The sequence below is a fragment of the Coregonus lavaretus genome (genome assembly GCF_964263955.1).
Source record: "Coregonus lavaretus genome assembly, chromosome: 26".
Lineage (NCBI taxonomy): Eukaryota > Metazoa > Chordata > Actinopteri > Salmoniformes > Salmonidae > Coregonus > Coregonus lavaretus.
Window position 1 is genome coordinate 19477129 of NC_140013.1, and position 21084 is coordinate 19498212.

The window sequence follows — 21084 nt, forward strand, 5'->3', positions numbered from 1 at the left end:
CTCAGTTACACCAGCTCTGTCAGGAGGAATGGGCCAAAATTCACCCAACTTATTGTGGGATGCTTGTGGAAGGCTACCCAAAATGTTTGTCCCAAGTTAAACAATTTAAAGGCAATGCTACCAAATACTAATTGAGTGTATGTAAACTTCTGACCCACTGGGAATGTGATAAAATAAATAAAAGCTGAAATAAATCACTCTCTACTATTATTCTGAAATTTCACATTCTTAAAATAAAGTGGTGATCCTAACTGACCTAAGACAGGGAATTTTTACTAGGGTTAAATGTCAGGAATTGTGAAAAACTGAGTCTAAATGTATTTGGCTAAGGTGTATGTAAACTTCCGACTTCAACTGTATATCAATCCCACCCCATCTAGTCTTCATTCACTAGAGCTCTCAGTGGTCTTCATTCACGTCTAGTCATGTAGTTGATCCTCATATTTAACAACCCCTCTTTGCTAATAAGAACAAGAGAGATAGAGACAGTACACTGTATTGTGTTCACATAAGTACTTTAATCAGGCACCTTGACAAGAAGAAAAAACATCAAGCACATCAGGGCAGATATATGATATGTGGGGAACATGTTTACTATGGGCTACGTTCGGTAAGAAAGAGGATGTACAATTTTATAAATAACAAACTGTAGAAACTGGTGAATGAACAAAGTAAGAGCTCAAAACAACATGATATCCCAGCTTCTTAATTTTAAACATAGATAGCCTTGTGTTTTAGAGGCAGTTTAACATGGAATAACAAACACTTTTAAAGGTTTCTAAATTGGAGTGGAGCTGAGTACTAATTAGCTTCCGTCTCCATGTGCGTCCCAAATGGCACCCTATTCCCAATAAAAGTAAAGTTTTTCAACTAACATGTCAACAATTAAAAACGGTACGAAGACTCCAAAACTGTCAGCCTGGAAGAAGCTCCACCGTGACGAATGAAGGAAAATTGAGTTTCCCATATTTAGTCCATGGCAGAAGGCTAGCTAGCCATAAATACAACTTTACACAGGGGTATTTAGTATAGGCTGCCAAAACCGCTTAAATTGAGCTTGTTTTTTTATTAGACAACAGACAGTAAGCTAAGAACTAAAGGTCATGCAGGTCTACATGGGTTGCGTCCCAAATGGCACCCTATTCCCTATTTAGTGAACTACTGTATAGGGAAGTGCACTCTTTTTGCGGAGGAAAAGACCCCCATAGGGTTCTGGTCAAAAGTAGTGCCATTTGAATAGGGTGCCATTTGGGACTCAAAATTGGTGTTACATTCTGGTACCAAGAAGTGGTGTCTCATCAGACACTAGTTAGAAGCTAGTTACACCTAACTCCTGGCATAGTGAAAACTAACAATACTGCAAACTAACAATACTGATAACTTAAATTACTGTAGCTCAGAGAAGGAACTAAGAGAGAACAGAAAAGCAATCTCAACAACACCGTTTTGATTAGTGTTCTTTCTGGTTTCAGTCCTGCATGTGATTTGAAAAGCAGTATTTCAGAGATTCATCTGGCTTTGTGAAAAACAACATCCCCTGCAAAGAAATGATGAAAATATCTGTTGCTATGAGCTTCTCCTGGTCCAGGATGCTGGAGAGAATCCCATCGATACTTAGATGAGCTTAGTGAGCTACAGTCTGTCAGACGGACACACACAACCCTTATTCAGTCTGTCAGAGGTAAACACAAAACCCCTACTCAAACCTCAGAGGTACACACACAACCCCTACTCAAACCTCAGAGGTACACACACAACCCCTACTCAAACCTCAGAGGTACACACACAACCCCTACTCAAACCTCAGAGGTACACACACAACCCCTACTCAAACCTCAGAGTTTTCCACAAAGAATGTATGAGGGGCGCCGGGCCACCATGTGTACTGGCTGTGCCACATTTTTTGGGGGGGGTTTACTTTATTTGTTATCATTTAAGGAAATGTTTTGCTCTAGATTGCAGGAAATGACAGTTACAGGCTTTCAACAATCCCCGCCGCCATACTCAGCAGCACCACCTTGTTAAAAAATCCTGGGGAGATGCCCTGCTACTCAAACATCACAGGTCACACACAACCTCTACTCAAACCTCATGTCAGCTGTTTGTCGCCTGTCTGGACGGTTCTACTGCCACTAGAATAAAAACTAGACCGGTCTGCTGAATTACATAACATTGTTTTTTTTTCTTTGTTCTATTGCTGACAACTTTGTAGTTCTATTGCAGCTAGTCTCTATGATCTTTCTGACCTCCCCTGTCTGTCTGTCTGTCTGTCTGTCTGTCTGTCTGTCTGTCTGTCTGTCTGTCTGTCTGTCTGTCTGTCTGTCTGTGTCTGAGTGGTTCTGCCCTTGTCTGTGTCTACTGTGCCACTAGAATACCAAGTAGACCTGTAAGGCTCATTGTGATTAAAATCAAAGAAAGGACACCTGAAAGGAAGGACATGATTAATGAATGTCAAGTTCACCTAAACTAGACTGGAGGGAAGAAACAAAGGAACGTGTATAGGACATGAGAACATGTATGACTGATCCTTTCAAACAAGACTCAAAAGACTATGGCTGCATCCCAAGTGGAACCCTATTCCCTTTATAGTGCACTACTTTTGACCAGGTAGGGCACTATATAGGGAATAGGTGCCATTTGGGACATACCCATATGGCACACTGAATTAGTATGAGGGATCCAACACTTTACCAGATTATTTTTGAAAGCTTTTGACCAAACACCGTATTCATACTGGTATCATGTTCTTCCAGCAAGGCAAGCTCTTTTTTCGCTCCTCTGAAATAAATATTTACAAGAAATTACAGCATATCCCCCCAATCAATCACACTAATAGAAATAAAGAGCTTTGTTTTGTTCCAAAAACACATTAATGGTTAAGTACATAAGATAGAACCAACATACAGTTCAAACATACTGTTACATAGCTACAAATATACACATATGGAAATATATTCTGAGGCTATAACAGCCCTCTGGCACAGAATTTGTGCCATTTCTAGTCAGAAACCAAAGTCAGTATAAAAATATAGACAGAAAAAGGTATCTTCTACAAAATATTGACATCATGGCTCCCCGTTAGAATGTGCAAATCCTGGGTAGTTTAGTTCTCTTGACCCTGATTGGATTGAGGAAAGAGGACGTCTTCAGGAACAGGCAACATTCATTTTGGCCTCAGTTTTGATTCTAGTTCAGTTTGAGAGTCCCATTAGTTTACGATGCATCTACCACCTTTGAGAGTCCATTTGAGAGTTCCTTCATTATTTAACTACAGTGCTAACCACACTCTCAGTGTTCTGGCCAGAAAGGAAGGTACACTGTACGATCCAGTCTATTGACACCAGAAACTGTGACCATTTAACATCAGGAGGGGTACCACCCTGCAACCTAACTAGAGTGTCAATTGAGACAACACTTCTGTCTTTTGAGGTACAATAACTCAGTATCAGTCTTCCAATCTCCAGTACCTCAGAGTCTACAGAGTCTATATCCTCATCTCATTCTAAAGAGTCTATATCCTCATCTGGGAGTCAATAGAGTCTATTACCTCATCTGTGTGTCGATAGTCTATATGCTCAACTGTGAGTCGATAGAGTCTACACACTCATCTGTGAGTCGACAGTCTACATCTGTGAGTCGATAGAGTCTACATCCTCATCTGTGAGTCGATAGAGTCTACATCCTCATCTGTGAGTCGATAGAGTCTACATCCTCACCTGTGAGTCGATAGAGTCTACATCCTCACCTGTGAGTCGAGAGAGTCTATATCCTCACCTGTGAGTCGATAGAGTCTATATCCTCATCTGTGAGTCGATAGAGTCTATATTCTCACCTGTGAGTCGATAGAGTCTACATCCTCACCTGTGAGTCGATAGAGTCTACATCCTCACCTGTGAGTCGATAGAGTCTACATCCTCACCTGTGAGTCGATAGAGTCTACATCCTCACCTGTGAGTCGATAGAGTCTATATTCTCACCTGTGAGTCGATAGAGTCTACATCCTCACCTGTGAGTCGATAGAGTCTATATTCTCACCTGTGAGTCGATAGAGTCTACATCCTCACCTGTGAGTCGATAGAGTCTATATCCACACCTGTGAGTCGATAGTCTATATCCTCATCTGTGAGTCGATAGAGTCTATATTCTCACCTGTGAGTCGATAGAGTCTACATCCTCACCTGTGAGTCGATAGAGTCTATATCCACACCTGTGAGTCGATAGAGTCTATATCCTCATCTGTGAGTCGATAGAGTCTATATCCTCATCTGTGAGTCGATAGAGTCTATATCCTCATCTCGGCCTCTTCACTGTGCTCCATGCTGTGTTCAGTGGTGCTGATCATGGAGGCTGAGGGGCCCTGGGTGACGCCAAAGGGTGTGATGGCTGGGGAGCGAGCGGCCAGGGGCGACAGGGAGGGGGAGAAGCTGGGGGACATGGCTACTGAGGAGGGGGAGCCCTCGTGACTGATGGGGGACCTACGTAGGGAGGCCAGGTGGGGAAAGGAGGACCTCCCCACAGAGGGCTTGACGGGAGCAGGCTTGACCGGGACTGTCTTCGCCCCAGGGTGGGCTACGGAGGTGATTAGCGGCGGGGGGTCAATGCGAGGGGGTTTGGGGTCCGCCTTGGCTTTGTGCTGGAGCGGTCTCCGAGGGTTAGGAGGGGCCGTCTCATCCTTTAACCTCGCTATCTCCGTGAAGACGTTTGCTAGTGGCTGGAACTGTGGGCACCAGTTCAGCAGGTAGTCCCAGTTATAACTGCCCCTCAGCTCCTCGTCACTGGCCACTATGGCTGTGAGGGATCCGTCCACAGCGGGTTTACCATCCACTGGGAAGGCATAGTCTTTAGGGTGGGAGATGTTCAGCCCCCTCCCTACCCCCAGATAACCTCCTCCATCCTCCCTGTAGACAGGCACCTGGCCAGCCAGCAGAGTCCCACTGAGACTGGCCAGCTTCTTGGCCTTGAACCACTGGTTGGTGTCCATGTTGGGCTCACAGGAGACGTCAGACAGCTGGTCAGCATCCTGCTGGATACCAGAGTCTGGCCCGCGGGCTGAGATGTGTTCCTGCATGGATGAAGAGATGGAGGAGACACGGGGGTACTCGTTGATCATCCGGATCTCATCGTCCTCCGCCGCCTCCGCTGAGCCACGCCCGCTGGAGTGGGATGGGTCCAGTGAGCCCCCGCGGGGGTATGGCCCTCCCCCACCACTCCCTGTTTGATCGGAAGCGTACCCTGGTAAGGCCTGGTGGTAGATGCGGTCGTTTCGGTCGGTGCCGGTGACTTTAGTCTCCTCTAGTTTGTGCAGCATGGTGCCGTGGCCGGGAGTGGCTGGAGGTCTGCAGCGACTTTGCTGCTCCTTCCTCTGACGTCTCAGTCTCACACAGAACAGAGCCAGGGCGATGAAGATGAGGATGAGGATGGCTCCCAGGGACACAGCGATCACGCTGACCAGCAGCAGGTTCATGTCCGACGCCAGGCCGAAGGATGTGTGTGTCACGTCAATGGTGAGGCGGGCGGTGGCCACTCGGGACGTCTCCAGAGGGCTGTGGGCTGTCAGGTCAAGGGTCATCACACGGACCTCCCTCTTGGACCTGCTCAGGTGTCGGACGTGGCTGTCCATCTTCAGGGAGACCACGCCCGTCGATGCATTGACCTGAAAGTAGGGCGAGGGGTCAGCTAGGGAGTACAGAACAATCCCGTCCACTCCCTCGTCCTCGTCTCTGGCTGTCACCTGACCGATGCTCTGGCCCTTCTTCGCCCCCTCAGGAACCAGGAAGGACAACTCTAAGTCGGAGAACACAGGGTCGTACTCATCCTCCCCTGTCACGTACACCTGGACGGTCACCGTGGCAGAGTAGTTCCCTGCATCCATGGCCAGAGCTACAAAGTTGAACAAGTTGACCTTCTCAAAGTCGAAGGTGGAGCGTGTCCGGACCTCGCCTGACGTCTGGTTGACCAGGAAGGCATCTTTCCCCTCTCCAGTCTTGTCCAACATGTAGTACCTCAGCTGTCCGAAGACTCCCGTGTCCTGGTCGATGGCGTGCAGCATGGTGACAAGGGTGTTGTGAGGCTGGTTCTCTCTGACACTGGTGGTGAGGACGGGCAGAGGGAAGTAAGGTCTGTTGTCATTAATGTCCTTCACCTCCACAGTGACTGGAGCCAGCGCATAGTGACCCTGTCCATCTGACGCCTGCACAATGATCACATGGGATGCCTAGTAGGAGGGAGAGTGGGAGGGGGGAGAGAGAGAGAAAGAGAGCAGAGAGAGGGGGGTGGGATGTAGCGAGAGAGAGAGAGAGAGAGAGAGAGAGGGAAAGAGGGGGACAGAGAGAGAGAGATGGAGAGCGAGATTAATACTTTCTTTATCGCAGTAGGAAAATGAATTGTCAGCAGCAGAATATACAAACAGGTGGATAACCAATGACCAATCCAAGTCTTCGTCTATTTCTGTGTCAAACTATTTCCTATATAGTGCACTACTTTTGAACAGTGCGCATAGGGCTCTTTAAAAGGTAGGGCACTATATAGGAAATAGGGTGCCATTTGGGGCATATCCCAAGCCAGGAAGTGCCATGCTACCTGTCTCTCGCTGTCCAGTGGTCTCCGCAGCCTCAGGGCTCCGGTCCAGCGGTCTACCTGGAACATGCCAGTCTCATCCCCAGAGCTGATCAGGTACTGCACCTTCCCTACGGCCGAGGAGTCTGGGTCAATTGCAGACAGGCTAAGGACCTCAGTCCCTTTGGCTGCTCCTTCACTCAGCACCACACTGCAGGGTTCAAGGGGGGTTTATTAGTCACTTTTACAAAAAACATGACAATTGGTTCCCCAGTGCAAACACATGTAATAGAGGAATTAAGGACATATAACAAACAAGTACCAAATTACCTGTACTCTGCCCTGCTGAACGCTGGAGGGTTGTCGTTAGTATCCGTCACACTGATCAGCGCAGAGACAGCCGAGCTCCTCTGTGGCACGCCGCGGTCTGACACGACCACGGTCAGGTTGTAACTGGACACCGCCTCGAAGTCCAGCCCCTCACCGGTCAATACCAGGCTGCCTACTGTCTGGAAGCCCCGTCCCTCCAGGAAGCGCACGCTGCTCTCAATCTGGAAGGCATTGCCTGTGTTTCCGCTGGCTATGGTGAAGTCGAAGCCGCAGTTGTCGCGTGACGTGTCGCCGTCGGCAGCCTCCAGGGTCAGGATGGTTGCACCCGGAACGCCGTCCTCCGACACCGTGGCTCTGTACTCTGATTGTTGGAAGACGGGCGCGTTGTCGTTGACGTCAGTCACCTGGATCTGTACATGAGCGATGGAGGAGAGGGCTGGTGTTCCCATGTCTCTGGACTCTATTACCACCAGGATAGAAGGGTTCTCAGAGTTAAACTCTGCCTGCTGGGTGATGAACAGGGTACCATTGCTGGGGTCGATGTAGAAGATGTCCCAGGTTGATGACATCACTCTGTAGGTGACGCGGCCGTTCTCTCCAGAGTCTCGGTCTGTGGCTGTCACAGTGACAACTGCACTGCCAGCTGGGGAGTGCTCTGCCAGAGTCACCTGGGAAACACAAATACACACATGACCGGGTGTATTCAGAAATGTATTCAGAATAATTGAGGCATGTTGGACAGGCAGGTTAATGGTTAATGGTACCAGGTATCTGGGTTAGTAAACTAAATGAGGAAAATATTAACATTTATTTTTAGTCATTTAGCAGACGCTCTTATCCAGAGTGACTTACAGTTAGTGAGTGCATACATTTTCATACTGGCCCCCCGTGGGAAACAAACCCACAACCCTGGCGTTGCAAGCGCCATGCTCTACCAACTGAGCTACAGGTACATACACACACATGGCATCATTATTGATCTGCATGTACATAGAAAAATGCAGCTAAATCTGATCAAGTTCTCATCGTCTCTTATCGCATCATCGCATCCTGCCAACACAAAAACAGATGTTCCAAGGCTAGTGGAGGCCAGTTAGAGGATTGACTACCTGGTAAAGATCCTGTGTGAACGTAGGAGCGTTATCATTGACATCCTCCACCAGTATGGTGAGGTTAGCTTCAGTCTGGTGTTTGGAGTCAGTAGCCCTGACAGTCAGTGTGTACCAGGTCCTCCCCTCGTAGTCCAGAGGGGCGGTCAGAGACACCCCGCCCCCGTAGCGGTGGATCCCAAACACACCCTGGGAGGACGGGTCCATGTGGAGGGTGTAGGACAGGGCGGGGCCTGAGTCCACGTCGTTTCCTGTCACCTGGGTTATTACCGAGCCAATCAGAGTGTCTGGAGGGAGATGTGGGAGGGGAGAGGAGAGGAAGAGAGAGATAGTACAGGGGGAGAGAGATTGAGAGTGAGAGAGATAACAGGGTTTGGGAACAACACTATAGCCATAGAAGCAGCTCCCATCTCATAACATATCCTATTACATCATGTTGCTTTTTAAGAATATATTGCAGACTTCTGATTGTTTTTTTTTCTTCTGAATTTGATATTTTATACAGGAAACTGTAGACATCATATCTACAACAGGATATGAACAGAGGGGAACTTGGCTTCAGAACGACTCATAAAAGGGTCAGTTTTTTCACTGAGAGCTGCTGAGTGCTGCCAGAGAGAGAAGGAGTGAGGATCAGTGATAAGATCACTGGACTAAAGGTTCACTGTTAAATTGACTGCGTCTCAAATGTATGAGACACTTGATACATACACCCCCTGGTCAAAAGTAGTGCACTACATAGTGAATAGGGTGTCAGTTAAGCACACTTGGGTTCAAATACTACTTCAAGCCATTCAAATACTTTGTGTTTGCTTTAGCCTACCTGAAGTGCCAGATGGGCGGGGTTTGCACTTTTGCAAAGCCCAGCTAAAGTATTTAAAATGAATTAAAATAAGTTGAGACCTGCGGATCATTGACTTACTCTCTGGCACTCTGATCTCGCGCGGCAGGGGGATTGTAGGACTATTGTCGTTGAGGTCCACAATGATCACCGTGAGAGTCGCCGAGCCGGCCAATCGTGGTGTGCCCCGGTCCGTCGCCGTAACAACCAGCCTGGTGCCATGGAAACAAAAAAATTAACTGTCAGTTGGAGTTCAGTTCTTATCTTTTATGTTTCAGGTTTCATAACCTTTCATCTCCTGCTGTCTTACATCAGAACCTGTTGTAGCCCAGAGCATGACAGATATTTAGTTTCCAATGCAAAGAGAGAGAGAGTACAGTAACAGGGAGAGTATTTATAGACTGAAAACAAAGGTTAGCCCACTGAGGCAAACCACATGGCAGGCAGATTGTGAACAAACACACACACACATCCCAAGGCCCTGCCCCTCACTTGGTTTGTGTCCAGATCTCTCGGTCCATGATTGCGGCGGTGGTGATGCTTCCGGTCAGCGGGTCGATCTTGAACAGGCCGCTGAGAGACGACGACCTCAGGCTGTAGGTCACCTGACCATTCTGGCCCTGGTCCAGGTCATCAGCCACCACCTGCACAGGAAGTCACATGACTGAGGTCAGAGGTCAGAAAGATAATCTAAACAAAAAAAAGTATTGTCTTCTGATATCACTGGTTTTCTTTAGTCTTAAAAGCAAAGTGTACTTGTGTTTATGGTTAGCCTTTTCCAATCTGTTTTACTGTGTAGGAAACTGATTTAGCTGTCATTGGCTGTTGTTCACCCTTCCCCTGCTGTTCATTGTTTTGAATGTTGTTTTGTTTTTGAAAGCGATACAAAAATATATTAAAAATTATATTAATCTGCCAACACCTGGGGACAGACAGGAAGTCACGTGACCAGAGGTCAGATGTCAGATGTCAGAGAAGAAATACATCAAAACAAAGAACAGATTTATAACAGCTGTGGAACAGTAACAGGACCTGGTGATGGATATTGGACTTGGAACTGTTGGAGCAGTGGAACGAGAGTTTATAAAAAGGTTCTAAATGGCCGTGGCGTCATACAGCTGAGTCTATATACTCAACAGGGATGTTGGAAACACACTGTAGAAGAGGCATAGGAACAGACAGTCACCTCTCAGAACTACCGCAGCAGCACTGAAACTATCCAGATCTCTACCGTCTGAACTTAGAGCGTTTTCTAGCCCACAACCTCACACCACCTATAGCCAAGCATAATATAAGTGTGTGTGTGTGTTTGTGTGTGTGTGCGTGCAGCGTGCATCAGTGTGTGCACGCTTGTTAGTGTACCTACCTGTATGATAGGGAAATGATATCCCTGTGCCTCTCGTATGTAGGCTACATAGTTCTGCAGCTGGAAGCGCGGCAGGTTGTCATTGACGTCCTGCAGGATCAGGTTGACCGCCATGAAGGAACTGGAGGATGCCGTTTCAGCCTTCACCACTAGGCGGAGTCTAGGGGTCTCCTCATAGTCCAGCCCCATGGAGCTCTGTACCCAGATCTCACCTGGTTAGAACAATAAGGACAGATCTCACCTGGTTAAAACAATAACAAGGACAGATCTCACCTGGTTAGAACAATATCAAGGACAGATCTCACCTGGTTAGAACAATAACAAGGGGCTGAGAACCAATTGGGCAATGGATATTCATGATATGCATCAGGGATGTAGAGTGTAAACACACGTAAAGGTTTTTTACACACCTTTTTCATATAGTGAATCGAAAATATTGTCAACATGGGTTTTATATAATTCCCCACCCCAGTGGCTTACCAGTGGAGGAGCTGATTCCAAAGGAGTGTAGCGTGTTGCCACTGAAGATGCTGTAACTGATCCCACTACGGGATCCATCAGGGTACTGGGCCTGAGTCTGCACCACAGCGGTACCTGGAGGAGGACAAACCACACCTCACTATCACACTGTGTTCTAAACACACACACCTCAGTCTCACACTGATTACTTACATTATACACACCTCAGTCTCACACTGATTACTTACATTATACACACCTCAGTCTCACACTGATTACTTACATTATACACACCTCAGTCTCACACTGATTACTTACATTATACACACCTCAGTCTCACACTGATTACTTACATTATACACACCTCAGTCTCACACTGATTACTTACATTATACACACCTCAGTCTCACATTGATTACTTACATTATACACACCTCAGTCTCACATTGATTACTTACATTATACAAGTCAAATCACATTTTATTTGCCACATGCGCAGAATACAACAGGTGTAGACCTTACAGTGAAATGCTTTCTTACAAGCCCTTAACCAACAATGCAGTTTTAAGTAAAAAATAAAAATAGCTAATAATTAAAGGAGTCTTATGGCTTGGGGGTAGAAGATGTTAAGAAGCCTTTTGGACCTAGACTTGGCGCTCCGGTACCGCTTGCCGTGCGGTAGCAGAGAGAACAGTCTATGACTAGGGTGGCTGGAGTCTTTGACCATTTTTAGGGCCTTCCTCTGACACCGCCTGGTATAAAGGTCCTGGATGGCAGGAAGCTTGGCCGCAGTGATGTACTGGGCCGTACGCACTACCCTCTGTAGTGCCTTGCAGTCGGAGGTCGAGCAGTTGCCAAACCAGGCGGTGATGCAACCAGTCAGGATGCTCTCGATGGTGCAGCTGTAGAACTTTTTGAGGATCTGAGGACCCATGCCAAATCTTTTCAGTCTACTGAGGGGGAATAGGCTTTGTCGTGCCCTCTTCACGACTGTCTTGGTGTGTTTGGACCATGATAGTTTGTTGGTGATGTGGACACAAAGGAACTTGAAGCTCTCAACCTGTTCCACTACAGCCCCGTCGATGAGAATGGGGGCGTGCTCAGCCCTCTTTTTTTCCCTGTAGTCCACAATCATCTCCTTTGTCTTGATCACGCTGAGGGAGAGGTTGTTATCCTGGCACCACACGGCCAGGTCTCTGACCTCCTCCCTATAGGCTGTCTCATCGTTGTCGGTGATCAGGCCTACCACTGTTGTGTCGTCTGCAAACTTAATGATTGTGTTGGAGTCGTGCCTGGTCATGCAGTCATGGGTGAACAGGGAGTACAGGAGGGGACTGAGCACGCACCCCTGAGGGGCCCCCGTGTTGAGGATCAGCCTGGCTGATGTGTTGTTACCTACCCTTACCACCTGGGGGCGGCCCATCAGGAAGTCCAGGATCCAGTTGCAGAGGGAGGTGTTTAGTCCAAGGGTCCTTAGCTTAGTGATGAGCTTTGAGGGCACTATGGTGTTGAACGCTGAGCTGTAGTCAATGAATAGTATTCTCACGTACGTGTTCCTCTTGTCCAGGTGGGAAAGGGCAGTGTGGAGTGCAATAGAGATTGCATCATCTGTGGATCTGTTGGGGTGGTATGCAAATTGGAGTGGGTCTAGGGTTTCTGGGATAATGGTGTTGATGTGAGCCATGACCAGCCTTTCAAAGCACTTCATGGCTACAGACGTGAGTGCTACGGGTCGGTAGTCATTTAGGCAGGTTTCTTAGTGTTCTTGGGCACAGGGACTATGGTGGTCTGCTTGAAACATGTTGGTATTACAGACTCAGTCAGGGACATGTTGAAAATGTCAGTGAAGACACTTGCCAGTTGGTCAGCGCATGCTCGGAGTACACGTCCTGGTAATCCGTCTGGCCCTGCGGCCTTGTGAATGTTGACCTGCTTAAAAGTCTTACTCACATCGGCTACGGAGAGCGTGATCACATAGTCATCCGGAACAGTTGATGCTCTCATGCATGCTTCAGTGTTGCTTGCCTCGAAGCGAGCATAGAAGCTCGTCTGGTAGGCTCGTGTCACTGGGCAGCTCGCGGCTGTGCTTCCCTTTGTAGTCTGTAATAGTTTTCAAGCCCTGCCACATCTGATGAGCGTCGGAGCCGGTGTAGTACAATTCAATCTTAGTCCTGTATTGACTCTTTGCCTGTTTGATGGTTCGTCTGAGGGCATAGGGGGATTTCTTATAAGCGTCCCGCTCCTTGAAAGCGGCAGCTCTACCCTTTAGCTCAATGCGGATGTTGCCTGTAATCCATGGCTTCTGGTTGGGGTATGTATGTACGGTCACTGTGGGGACGACGTCATCGATGCACTTATTGATGAAGCCAGTGTCTGATGTGGTGTACTCCTCAATGCTATCGGAAGAATCCCAGAACATATTCCAGTCTGTGCTAGCAAAACAGTCCTGTAGCTTAGCATCTGCGTCATCTATTATTATTATTATTATTATTATCTGACCACTTCCTTATTAACCGAGTCACTGGTGCTTCCTGCTTTAGTGTTTGCTTAAGCAGGAATCAGGAGGATAGGGTTATGGTCAGATTTGCCAAATGGAGGGTTGCACATATGCTGGTAGAAATTAGGTAGAACAGATTTAAGTTTCCCTGCGTTAAAGTCCCCGGCCACTAGGAGCGCTGCCTCTGGATGAGCGTTTTCCTGTTTACTTATGGCCTTATACAGCTCATTGAGTGCAATCTAGTGCCAGCATCGGTTTGTGGTGGTAAATAGACAGCTACGAAAAATATAGATGTAAACTCTCTTGGTAAATAGTGTGGTCTACAGCTTATCATGAGATACTCTACCTCAGCCGAGCAAAACCTAGAGACTTCCTTAGTATTAGATTTTATGCACCAGCCGTTGTTTACAAATATACACAGACCGCCACCCCTTGTCTTACCGGAGTCAGCCGTTATATCCTGCCGATGTAGAGTATATCCCGCCAGCTTTATGTTATCCATGTCATCATTCAGCCACGACTCGGTGAAACATAAGATATTACAGTTTTTAATGTCCCGTTGGTAGGATAACCTTAATCTTAGGTCGTCCAATTTATTTTCAAATGATTGAACATTGGCTAATAGGATTGATGGAAGAGACAGTTTACTCGCTCGCCGTCGGATCCTTACAAGGCACCCAACCTACGTCCACGATATGTCCGTCTCTTTCTCATGTAGAATATCCTTCGCGTCCGACTGACTCATTGAATAAAAAATCTTTGTCCAATACGAGGTGAGTAATCGCTGTCCTGATATCCAGAAGCTCTTTTTGGTCATAAGAGACGGTGGTAGAAACATTATGTACAGAATAAATGACAAATAACGTGAAAAAACACACATAATAGTACAATTGGTTAGAGGGCTGTAAAACGGCAGCCATCTTCTCCGGCGCCACTCTGTCACACACCTCAGACTCACAACAAAACATATATACCTTAATATCACACTCTTTGAATCAAAGAAAAATCCCCTGTTCCTACCTTTGGCGGCGTTCTCCTGCAGACTGACGTCTCTAGCGTGGCGTGAGAAGTGGATCCCCCTGTAGGTCTGTTCTCTGATGTAGATGACCACCACCCCTAGAGAGGACTGGGCTGGGCTGCCCTGGTCCATAGCCTCTACAATCAGAGTCCTCTGGCCCTGGGTCAGTCCTTGCAGCTTCTCTGTAGCCTGGGATAAATGAATGAATGAATGAATGAATGAATGAATGAATGAAAAGTATTTTAGTCTTAAGTCGCCCTAAGCAAGCCATCCCTTACGGGCGTTATTTGACACATAAATACCCTGATTAATAATGTAACAACACCTGGATGTCCCCGGTCAGAGAGTTGATGGTGAAGCCCCGGACAGGGCTGGCGAAGCGGTAGAACACTGAGCCGTTGGCCCCAAAATCACGGTCCTCCGCCCGCATGGTGGCCAGGACGCGGTGGGAGGAGACACTGGAGAAGAAGAAGAAGAACATGGATGTCCAACTAAAACTTTTCTTTTGCTTTTATTCTAACCCCTCTGAAAGACACATACAGAGGTCGGTTGGAGCAGAGGGCAGCCATACTACGATGCCCGTTGAGCAGTTTAGGGGTTACGTGCCTTGCTCAAGGGCACAACAGTAGGTGATGGCATCTAAGACACACAGCAGCAGGTGATGGCACACCAGCAACCCTTTTTTATAAATGTTTTATTTAATTCGCAACAAAGAAGACAAAACAGTACACTCCAAACCAGATTCTTCCCTGCCGGACATGGGATTAGAACCGGCAAACTTCCTGCTGTTGTCCTACTTCGCTAACCTCTAGGCTACCTACCTGGAGGCTGAGATGTTGATGACCAGGGGGTCCTGGATGAAGAATGGAGCGTTGTCGTTCACGTCCTGTACATACACAGTGACCGTGGCGGTGGAGTTGCGAGGGCTGGTGGGGGACGAGTCTGTGGCGCAGACATCGAAAGTGTACGACGCGGTTCGTTCCCGGTCGAGCGGAGCGGCGGTGATGACATGTCCTGTGTGCTGGTCAATGATGAACATGCCCTGGGAGCCGCGCGACAGGAAGTACTGCACCTGGGATTAGAACAGATTACAGTAGATTAGATTAGATTACAAAACGTAACATAACTTTTAAGGCTTAATGAAGCCTTCATTAACCCTTTGAAGGTCTAGATAGATGGCTTCCATTTGTTAGCTAAATTTCATAAAGGGTGGCAAAAGTGTTATGCTACATTTGGCAAACCTTAAGGTGGCTCAGGAGGCATAGGGCTCTAGTCAAAAGTAGTACACTATGTAGGGACTAGGGTGTCATTTGGGACATAACCTATGAGTTCAGTCTGTGTACCTGGCTGTTAGACCCTTCGTCCAGGTCAGTAGCAGAGAGCTCCAGCACCAGGGAGCCAATAGGAACATCCTCAGAGAGGTCAGCGGTGTAGCTGGGGCTGGTGAACTGGGGGCTGTGGTCGTTGATGTCCAGGAGAGTGACCTCTATTGTGGCCGTGCTGCTCAGGGCTGGAGAGCCCCCGTCAAGGGCTGTCACTGTCAGACTATACCTGGCCCTACGTTCCCTGTCCAGTGGTCTGGAGGTGGAGAGAACACCTGACTTCCTGTCCACACGGAAGTCACCTGATGGGTCGCCCTCTGGAAGAGGGAGGGAGAAAGTGGGAGAAACAGAGGAGGAAAGAGGAAGAGAGGAGGTGGAGCGAAAGAGATACAGAATATGAAAGGTAAATCTAACAACATTACGATCAATGGATCTATAGATCGATTGATCTATGGATCAATCAATCAATCAGTCAATTATTAATTAAATTGTACTACTACAAGTAGTTGGCTCTTACCAGTGATCTTGTAGGTCATCTCTCCGCTGTCCCCAGTGTCGAGGTCAGTAGCTCTGAGGGTGAAAAGCTCAACAGGCTCCATGTTCTCAGGCACCTCCAGGCTGTAGTACAGTCTACTTAACGCTGGGGCGTTGTCATTCTCATCCAACACCCGGATCTTCACTGACGCCCGGGCAAAGTTAGGAGGCACGCCACCGTCTCGGGCATACACTGGACAAAAGGGAAGATTAGGAATTAAACAAGGCTTCAGCAGTCTAAAAGAGTGTGTTATGTATTTATTAACTAAATCATATTGTGTTTCTTAGAGAGATTTAAGACAAACAGAGAGAGCTGGAGAGAAAATAACACCAACATTACCATCGCACCACTCATGTATGCAATAAAAACAGAACTATAAAAACATGGCCAGTTTGGAATGTTGGCTTGTTCATTTACCTCCATTGTAAAGCAGTGTAGCAGGGCTATTGTACCTCCATTGTAAAGCAGTGTGGCAGGGCTATCGTACCTCCGTTGTAAAGCAGTGTGGCAGGGCTATCGCACCTCCATTGTAAAGCAGTGTGGCAGGGCTATCGCACCTCCATTGTAAAGCAGTGTGGCAGGGCTATCGCACCTCCATTGTAAAGCAGTGTGGCAGGGCTATCGCACCTCCATTGTAAAGCAGTGGGGCAGGGCTATCGCACCTCCATTGTAAAGCAGTGTGGCAGGGCTATCGCACCTCCATTGTAAAGCAGTGTGGCAGGGCTATCGCACCTCCATTGTAAAGCAGTGTGGCAGGGCTATCGCACCTCCATTGTAAAGCAGTGTGGCAGGGCTATCGTACCTCCGTTGTAAAGCAGTGTGGCAGGGCTATCGCACCTCCATTGTAAAGCAGTGTGGCAGGGCTATCATACCTCCGTTGTAAAGCAGTGTGGCAGGGCTATCGCACCTCCATTGTAAAGCAGTATGGCAGGGCTATCGTACCTCCGTTGTAAAGCAGTGTGGCAGGGCTATCGCACCTCCATTGTAAAGCAGTGTGGCAGGGCTATCGTACCTCCGTTGTAAAGCAGTGTGGCAGGGCTATCGCACCTCCATTGTAAAGCAGTGTGGCAGGGCTATCGTACCTCCGTTGTAAAGCAGTGTGGCAGGGCTATCGTACCTCCATTGTAAAGCAGTGTGGCAGGGCTATCGTACCTCCGTTGTAAAGCAGTGTGGCAGGGCTTTGAATAACCCTTTTTGATTCCAGGAAGAACACTTTTTGGTTCCAGGAAGAACCCTTTTTGGTTCCAGGTAGAACCCTTTTGGGTTCCACGTAGAACCCTTTCTACAGAGGGTTCTACATGAAACCCAAAAAGGTTCTACCTGGAACCAAAAAGGGTTCTTCCTGGAACCAAAAAGGGTTACACATATAAAGGGCCAGTTACCTGTCAGAGTGTACAGTTTTTAGGCCTCTCTGTCCAGGGCTTTAGTGGTTAGGATTAGGATTAAGGATCAGGGTTAGGGCCAGGAGTTAGCCTGAGGGGTTACCGGTTAAGGATCAGGGTTAGGGCCAGGAGTTAGCCTGAGGGGTTACCGGTTAAGGATCGGGGTTAGATGTTATGGTCAGAGCCAGTTACCTGTCAGTGTGTATTGTTCCTGTGCCTCTCTGTCCAGGGCTTTAGTGGTGGTTATAACACCTGTAGCTGGGTGGATGCTGAAACCCTCCTCAGAGATGCCTCCATATGTCACCTGGCCGTTGGTACCTGGAGAGAGAGAAAGAGAGACAGAAAGAAAGAGAAAGAGAGAGAAGGAGCATATGAAGTCTAACCCTAATACTATCTGTCAGCAGCTTCCAATACATCCCCTTGGCCCTTACCCTTCAATGTTCTGAAGATCTGAAGGGTCTGTATAGGTATAAACACCGTAGTAGTGGTGGAGCTTCCACCATATTGCTTCCATCTTACAGATACAGTTTGCAAACATCAAAGGGTTAGGGTTCAAGGTTATGTGGTAGGGAGAAGGATTGGAGTCAAATGGACATCACCGGCAGAGTCCTATTCCATTCAGTCATGTTATACTTTGAATCCTCTCTACCCCCGGGCACTGAAAACATTTGCAAATAAGTGTTTTCGAAAAAAAACACAATTTATTTTTCTCACCTAAAAGAGCAAACACAGCAGCATTCCTGTTTTTATTTGTTTGTAGATGGTTTTGCTGTGTAAGCGGGTGGCTGGGCTGCACGGGGCGGGCGGAGGCTGGGAGATTGTGTGTGTGTGTGTGTTGTGTTATTTGTGTGATAGCGTGCTAACAGAGAAAGACTCTGGCACCATCACCTTACCCCACTAATCACCCTGGAGAGAAACTTTATAATCCTTCTGGTTTATGTGCTCTTGACTAACTCCAGGGGAATGTGAACACACACACATACTCACAGACACACACACGGACACACACACACTCACCATCCGCCAGCATGGTCTTCAATTAAAACCAACTGTTACTGGCGGTTCTGATGATGTAAACATGCGTTGAACACATGGAGGATCAACACTTAGAACAAGAGGCTCTGCTGGCTGACACTGAGTTCTATTTTGTTAAAGAAAATATGTAGAAGAACTGGGTGTCATCATGTGTACTTTCTATATTACTATGTCATAAAGAAAGCCACCATAACATATAGTATATGATGAGGGTAATGCAGTCTTATGTGCTTGTCAGTGCTGTACTATGTATGTAATGACTGGATCTCATGTGTTAGCCCACTGAGCTCAAGCCTAGCATCTCTCACCTTGGTCCAGGTCGGAGGCCAACACCACCAGAACAGTGGTTCCTGCAGGCTGGTTCTCTGTAATCTGGGCTTGGTACTGGTTCTCCTGGAACCAGGGCACCTCGTCATTCACATCGATGACCTGGACAGACAGCAGCTGGCTGGATGAGAGCGCTGGTACCCCGTGGTCCTGGGCTACGATGGTCAGGTTGAACAGGTCCTGCTCCTCCCGGTCGATGGGCTTCAGGATAGAGAGAGAACCTGGAGAAGGAGAGGAGAGGGGTTAGAGAGGGAGCCTGGCGTGGAGGAGAGGAGAGGGGTTAAAGAGGGATCCTGGGATGGAGGAGAGGAGATGATACAGACTACAGGATGAAGAGAGAGCCTAAGGAGTGGAGAGGGCCTTATGGGCCCTGGTCAAAATTAGTGAATTTAGCTGGGATGCAGGGTGCTATTTGGGACGCAGCCTCAGCCAGTCCCTCTCCGAGTGCAGTCACACCCTGGAAAAGGTCCCTGTGCTCTCTAGTCCAGCACAACTCTGCTAGCTTCAACTTATACTGCTAGCTTCACTTCTCTGCTAGCTTCAACTTTCACTGCTAGCTTCAACACTCTGCTAGCTTCAACTTTCACTGATAACTCCAACACTCTGCTAGCTTCAACTTTCACTGCAAGCTTCACAACTCTGCTAGCTTCAGCTTTCACTGCTAGCTTCACTTCTCTGCTAGCTTCATCTTTCACCAGTCATTCCTCCCTCTCCGTCGGAGGCCAAGCACTGCTCCTTGCCAAGAACTTTACTTACTTATACACACCCACCCACCCTGTCCACCCAGTCATCTGTGTGTGTGTGTGTGGATCTATTCCCATGAAAGGCAGAAACAAAACACCAAAGAACCCCAACCTCAGACTGCTGGGAACCATTAAAGGAGCGATTAGAACTGCATGTGTCTGTGTTTGTGCGTGTGTGTGTGACTCAGTCCCTCTTTTGAGACTTTGATAACACCCACCCACACACACACACACACACACACACACACACACTATTTGCCGTTTGGTCTTCTGGGCTTTCTTGTGGTGTGTGAGACACACATTGACCCTGGCTCCACCCCTCCCCCACCGCCCCACCAATCAGGAACCGAGGAACCCCATGGTCGGCCGATGGGATAGAAACAGGAAGCTGTCAAGATCTATCAGGTGTGTCACAGAGAGAGGGCGGCCATCTTAATCTGGTTCCAGTATATGTGTGTGTGTGTGTGTATGTGTGTGTGTGTGCGTGCAGGCATGCGTATGTGTGTGGTGCCCATATTGAACTGGTTCCAGCCATGCAGATAATTAGACAGTATAATGACAGTTAATGTCATGAGTTAATCCTCTGACCACCTGGTCTGCTCCTGTCCTGTCCTTCCAACCGGCCCAGGCCAGGGTCTACGATGACAGGAGAAATGGTCCCATCTCTACACATTCTGTTTTGGTTATGTTCCCATTACACCACGACAACAGAGAGCTGTGTAGGAGAGGCCTACTACAGATCATGGTAACCTTGACTCCTTCTGGGTGGAGGATGGGTGTCTCCTAACTCTATTAGGGGTTCTTTCCCCCTCCTCAATGGAAATATAAAATCATCAAACTATGTGTGTCGAGTTTCCCTGACCCATATTAATCCCAGTCATCTCCTGGACTAAGCTTCTCCATTTGGGATGATTTTTTTGTCAAGGAGATGGCTTAATCTAGGTCTGAGAATCCGCACCTGAAAGTTTTTCATTGTTCTTTTTTATGAACTTGTGTAAGACGACGCTGTTCCCTAGACTAACTCGATTAATAGAATAAACTAATAGAATGTCTAACATGAGTAGAAACATATGAGAGCAAGGAAACAACTTTACCTTACCCCAATCTTCAGAACTGTGACTGCTCTACTATAATACAACCATGCATATACGTAAGCCAAACAGACTGGAATTGGAAACATCTCTCTCTCTCTCTCTCTCTTCCCTCCTCCTACCCATGTGCTGTTAGTGACCAGGCTTAGGACGGGATCACTGAGGAGTCACAGCGGCTGAAACTATTCCAGCCACTAACTCTGACCATACTAAAGGCTCAGGGGCAAGTTATCTCAGAGCGTACGGAGATCCAGAGAGAAAACCACAAACCCAACAATTTAAAACAGAACCAACACCCCCCTCCTCCCTCCTTCCCCTCCCGCCTCACTCTCTCTTTGACGGTTGCGGCTCATTAAAGCATAAAATTGAAATGAGTCAGGGCACAGCACTCTCTCTCCTCCTCTGCTCCCAGGGCCAGGTACTGAGAAGGAGAGGGAAATCTCAGCGCTGCACGGCAGGCCTGGTGTGTGTGTG

General features: G+C 47.7%; 1 protein-coding gene across 1 annotated transcript in view; it reads right to left on the reverse strand.

Moving 5' to 3' along the window:
* Positions 1–506: 506 nt before the first annotated feature.
* The window catches only part of LOC311101761 (protocadherin-16-like), a gene marked incomplete at its 5' end in the record, with an annotated part of 137392 nt that continues 116814 nt past the window's right edge, over positions 507–21084 (reverse strand). Inside the window, 16 exons of the mRNA XM_084142944.1 lie at positions 507–4093; positions 4150–6214; positions 6580–6766; positions 6886–7553; positions 7995–8281; positions 8917–9047; positions 9328–9479; positions 10202–10413; positions 10682–10795; positions 14178–14364; positions 14501–14633; positions 14997–15247; positions 15519–15814; positions 16015–16224; positions 17607–17732; positions 18758–18997. Coding sequence (XP_083999070.1) covers positions 4283–6214; positions 6580–6766; positions 6886–7553; positions 7995–8281; positions 8917–9047; positions 9328–9479; positions 10202–10413; positions 10682–10795; positions 14178–14364; positions 14501–14633; positions 14997–15247; positions 15519–15814; positions 16015–16224; positions 17607–17732; positions 18758–18997 — 5126 coding nt within the window. The 3' untranslated portion in view covers positions 507–4093; positions 4150–4282. The remainder of the gene's footprint in view (positions 4094–4149; positions 6215–6579; positions 6767–6885; positions 7554–7994; positions 8282–8916; positions 9048–9327; positions 9480–10201; positions 10414–10681; positions 10796–14177; positions 14365–14500; positions 14634–14996; positions 15248–15518; positions 15815–16014; positions 16225–17606; positions 17733–18757; positions 18998–21084) is intronic.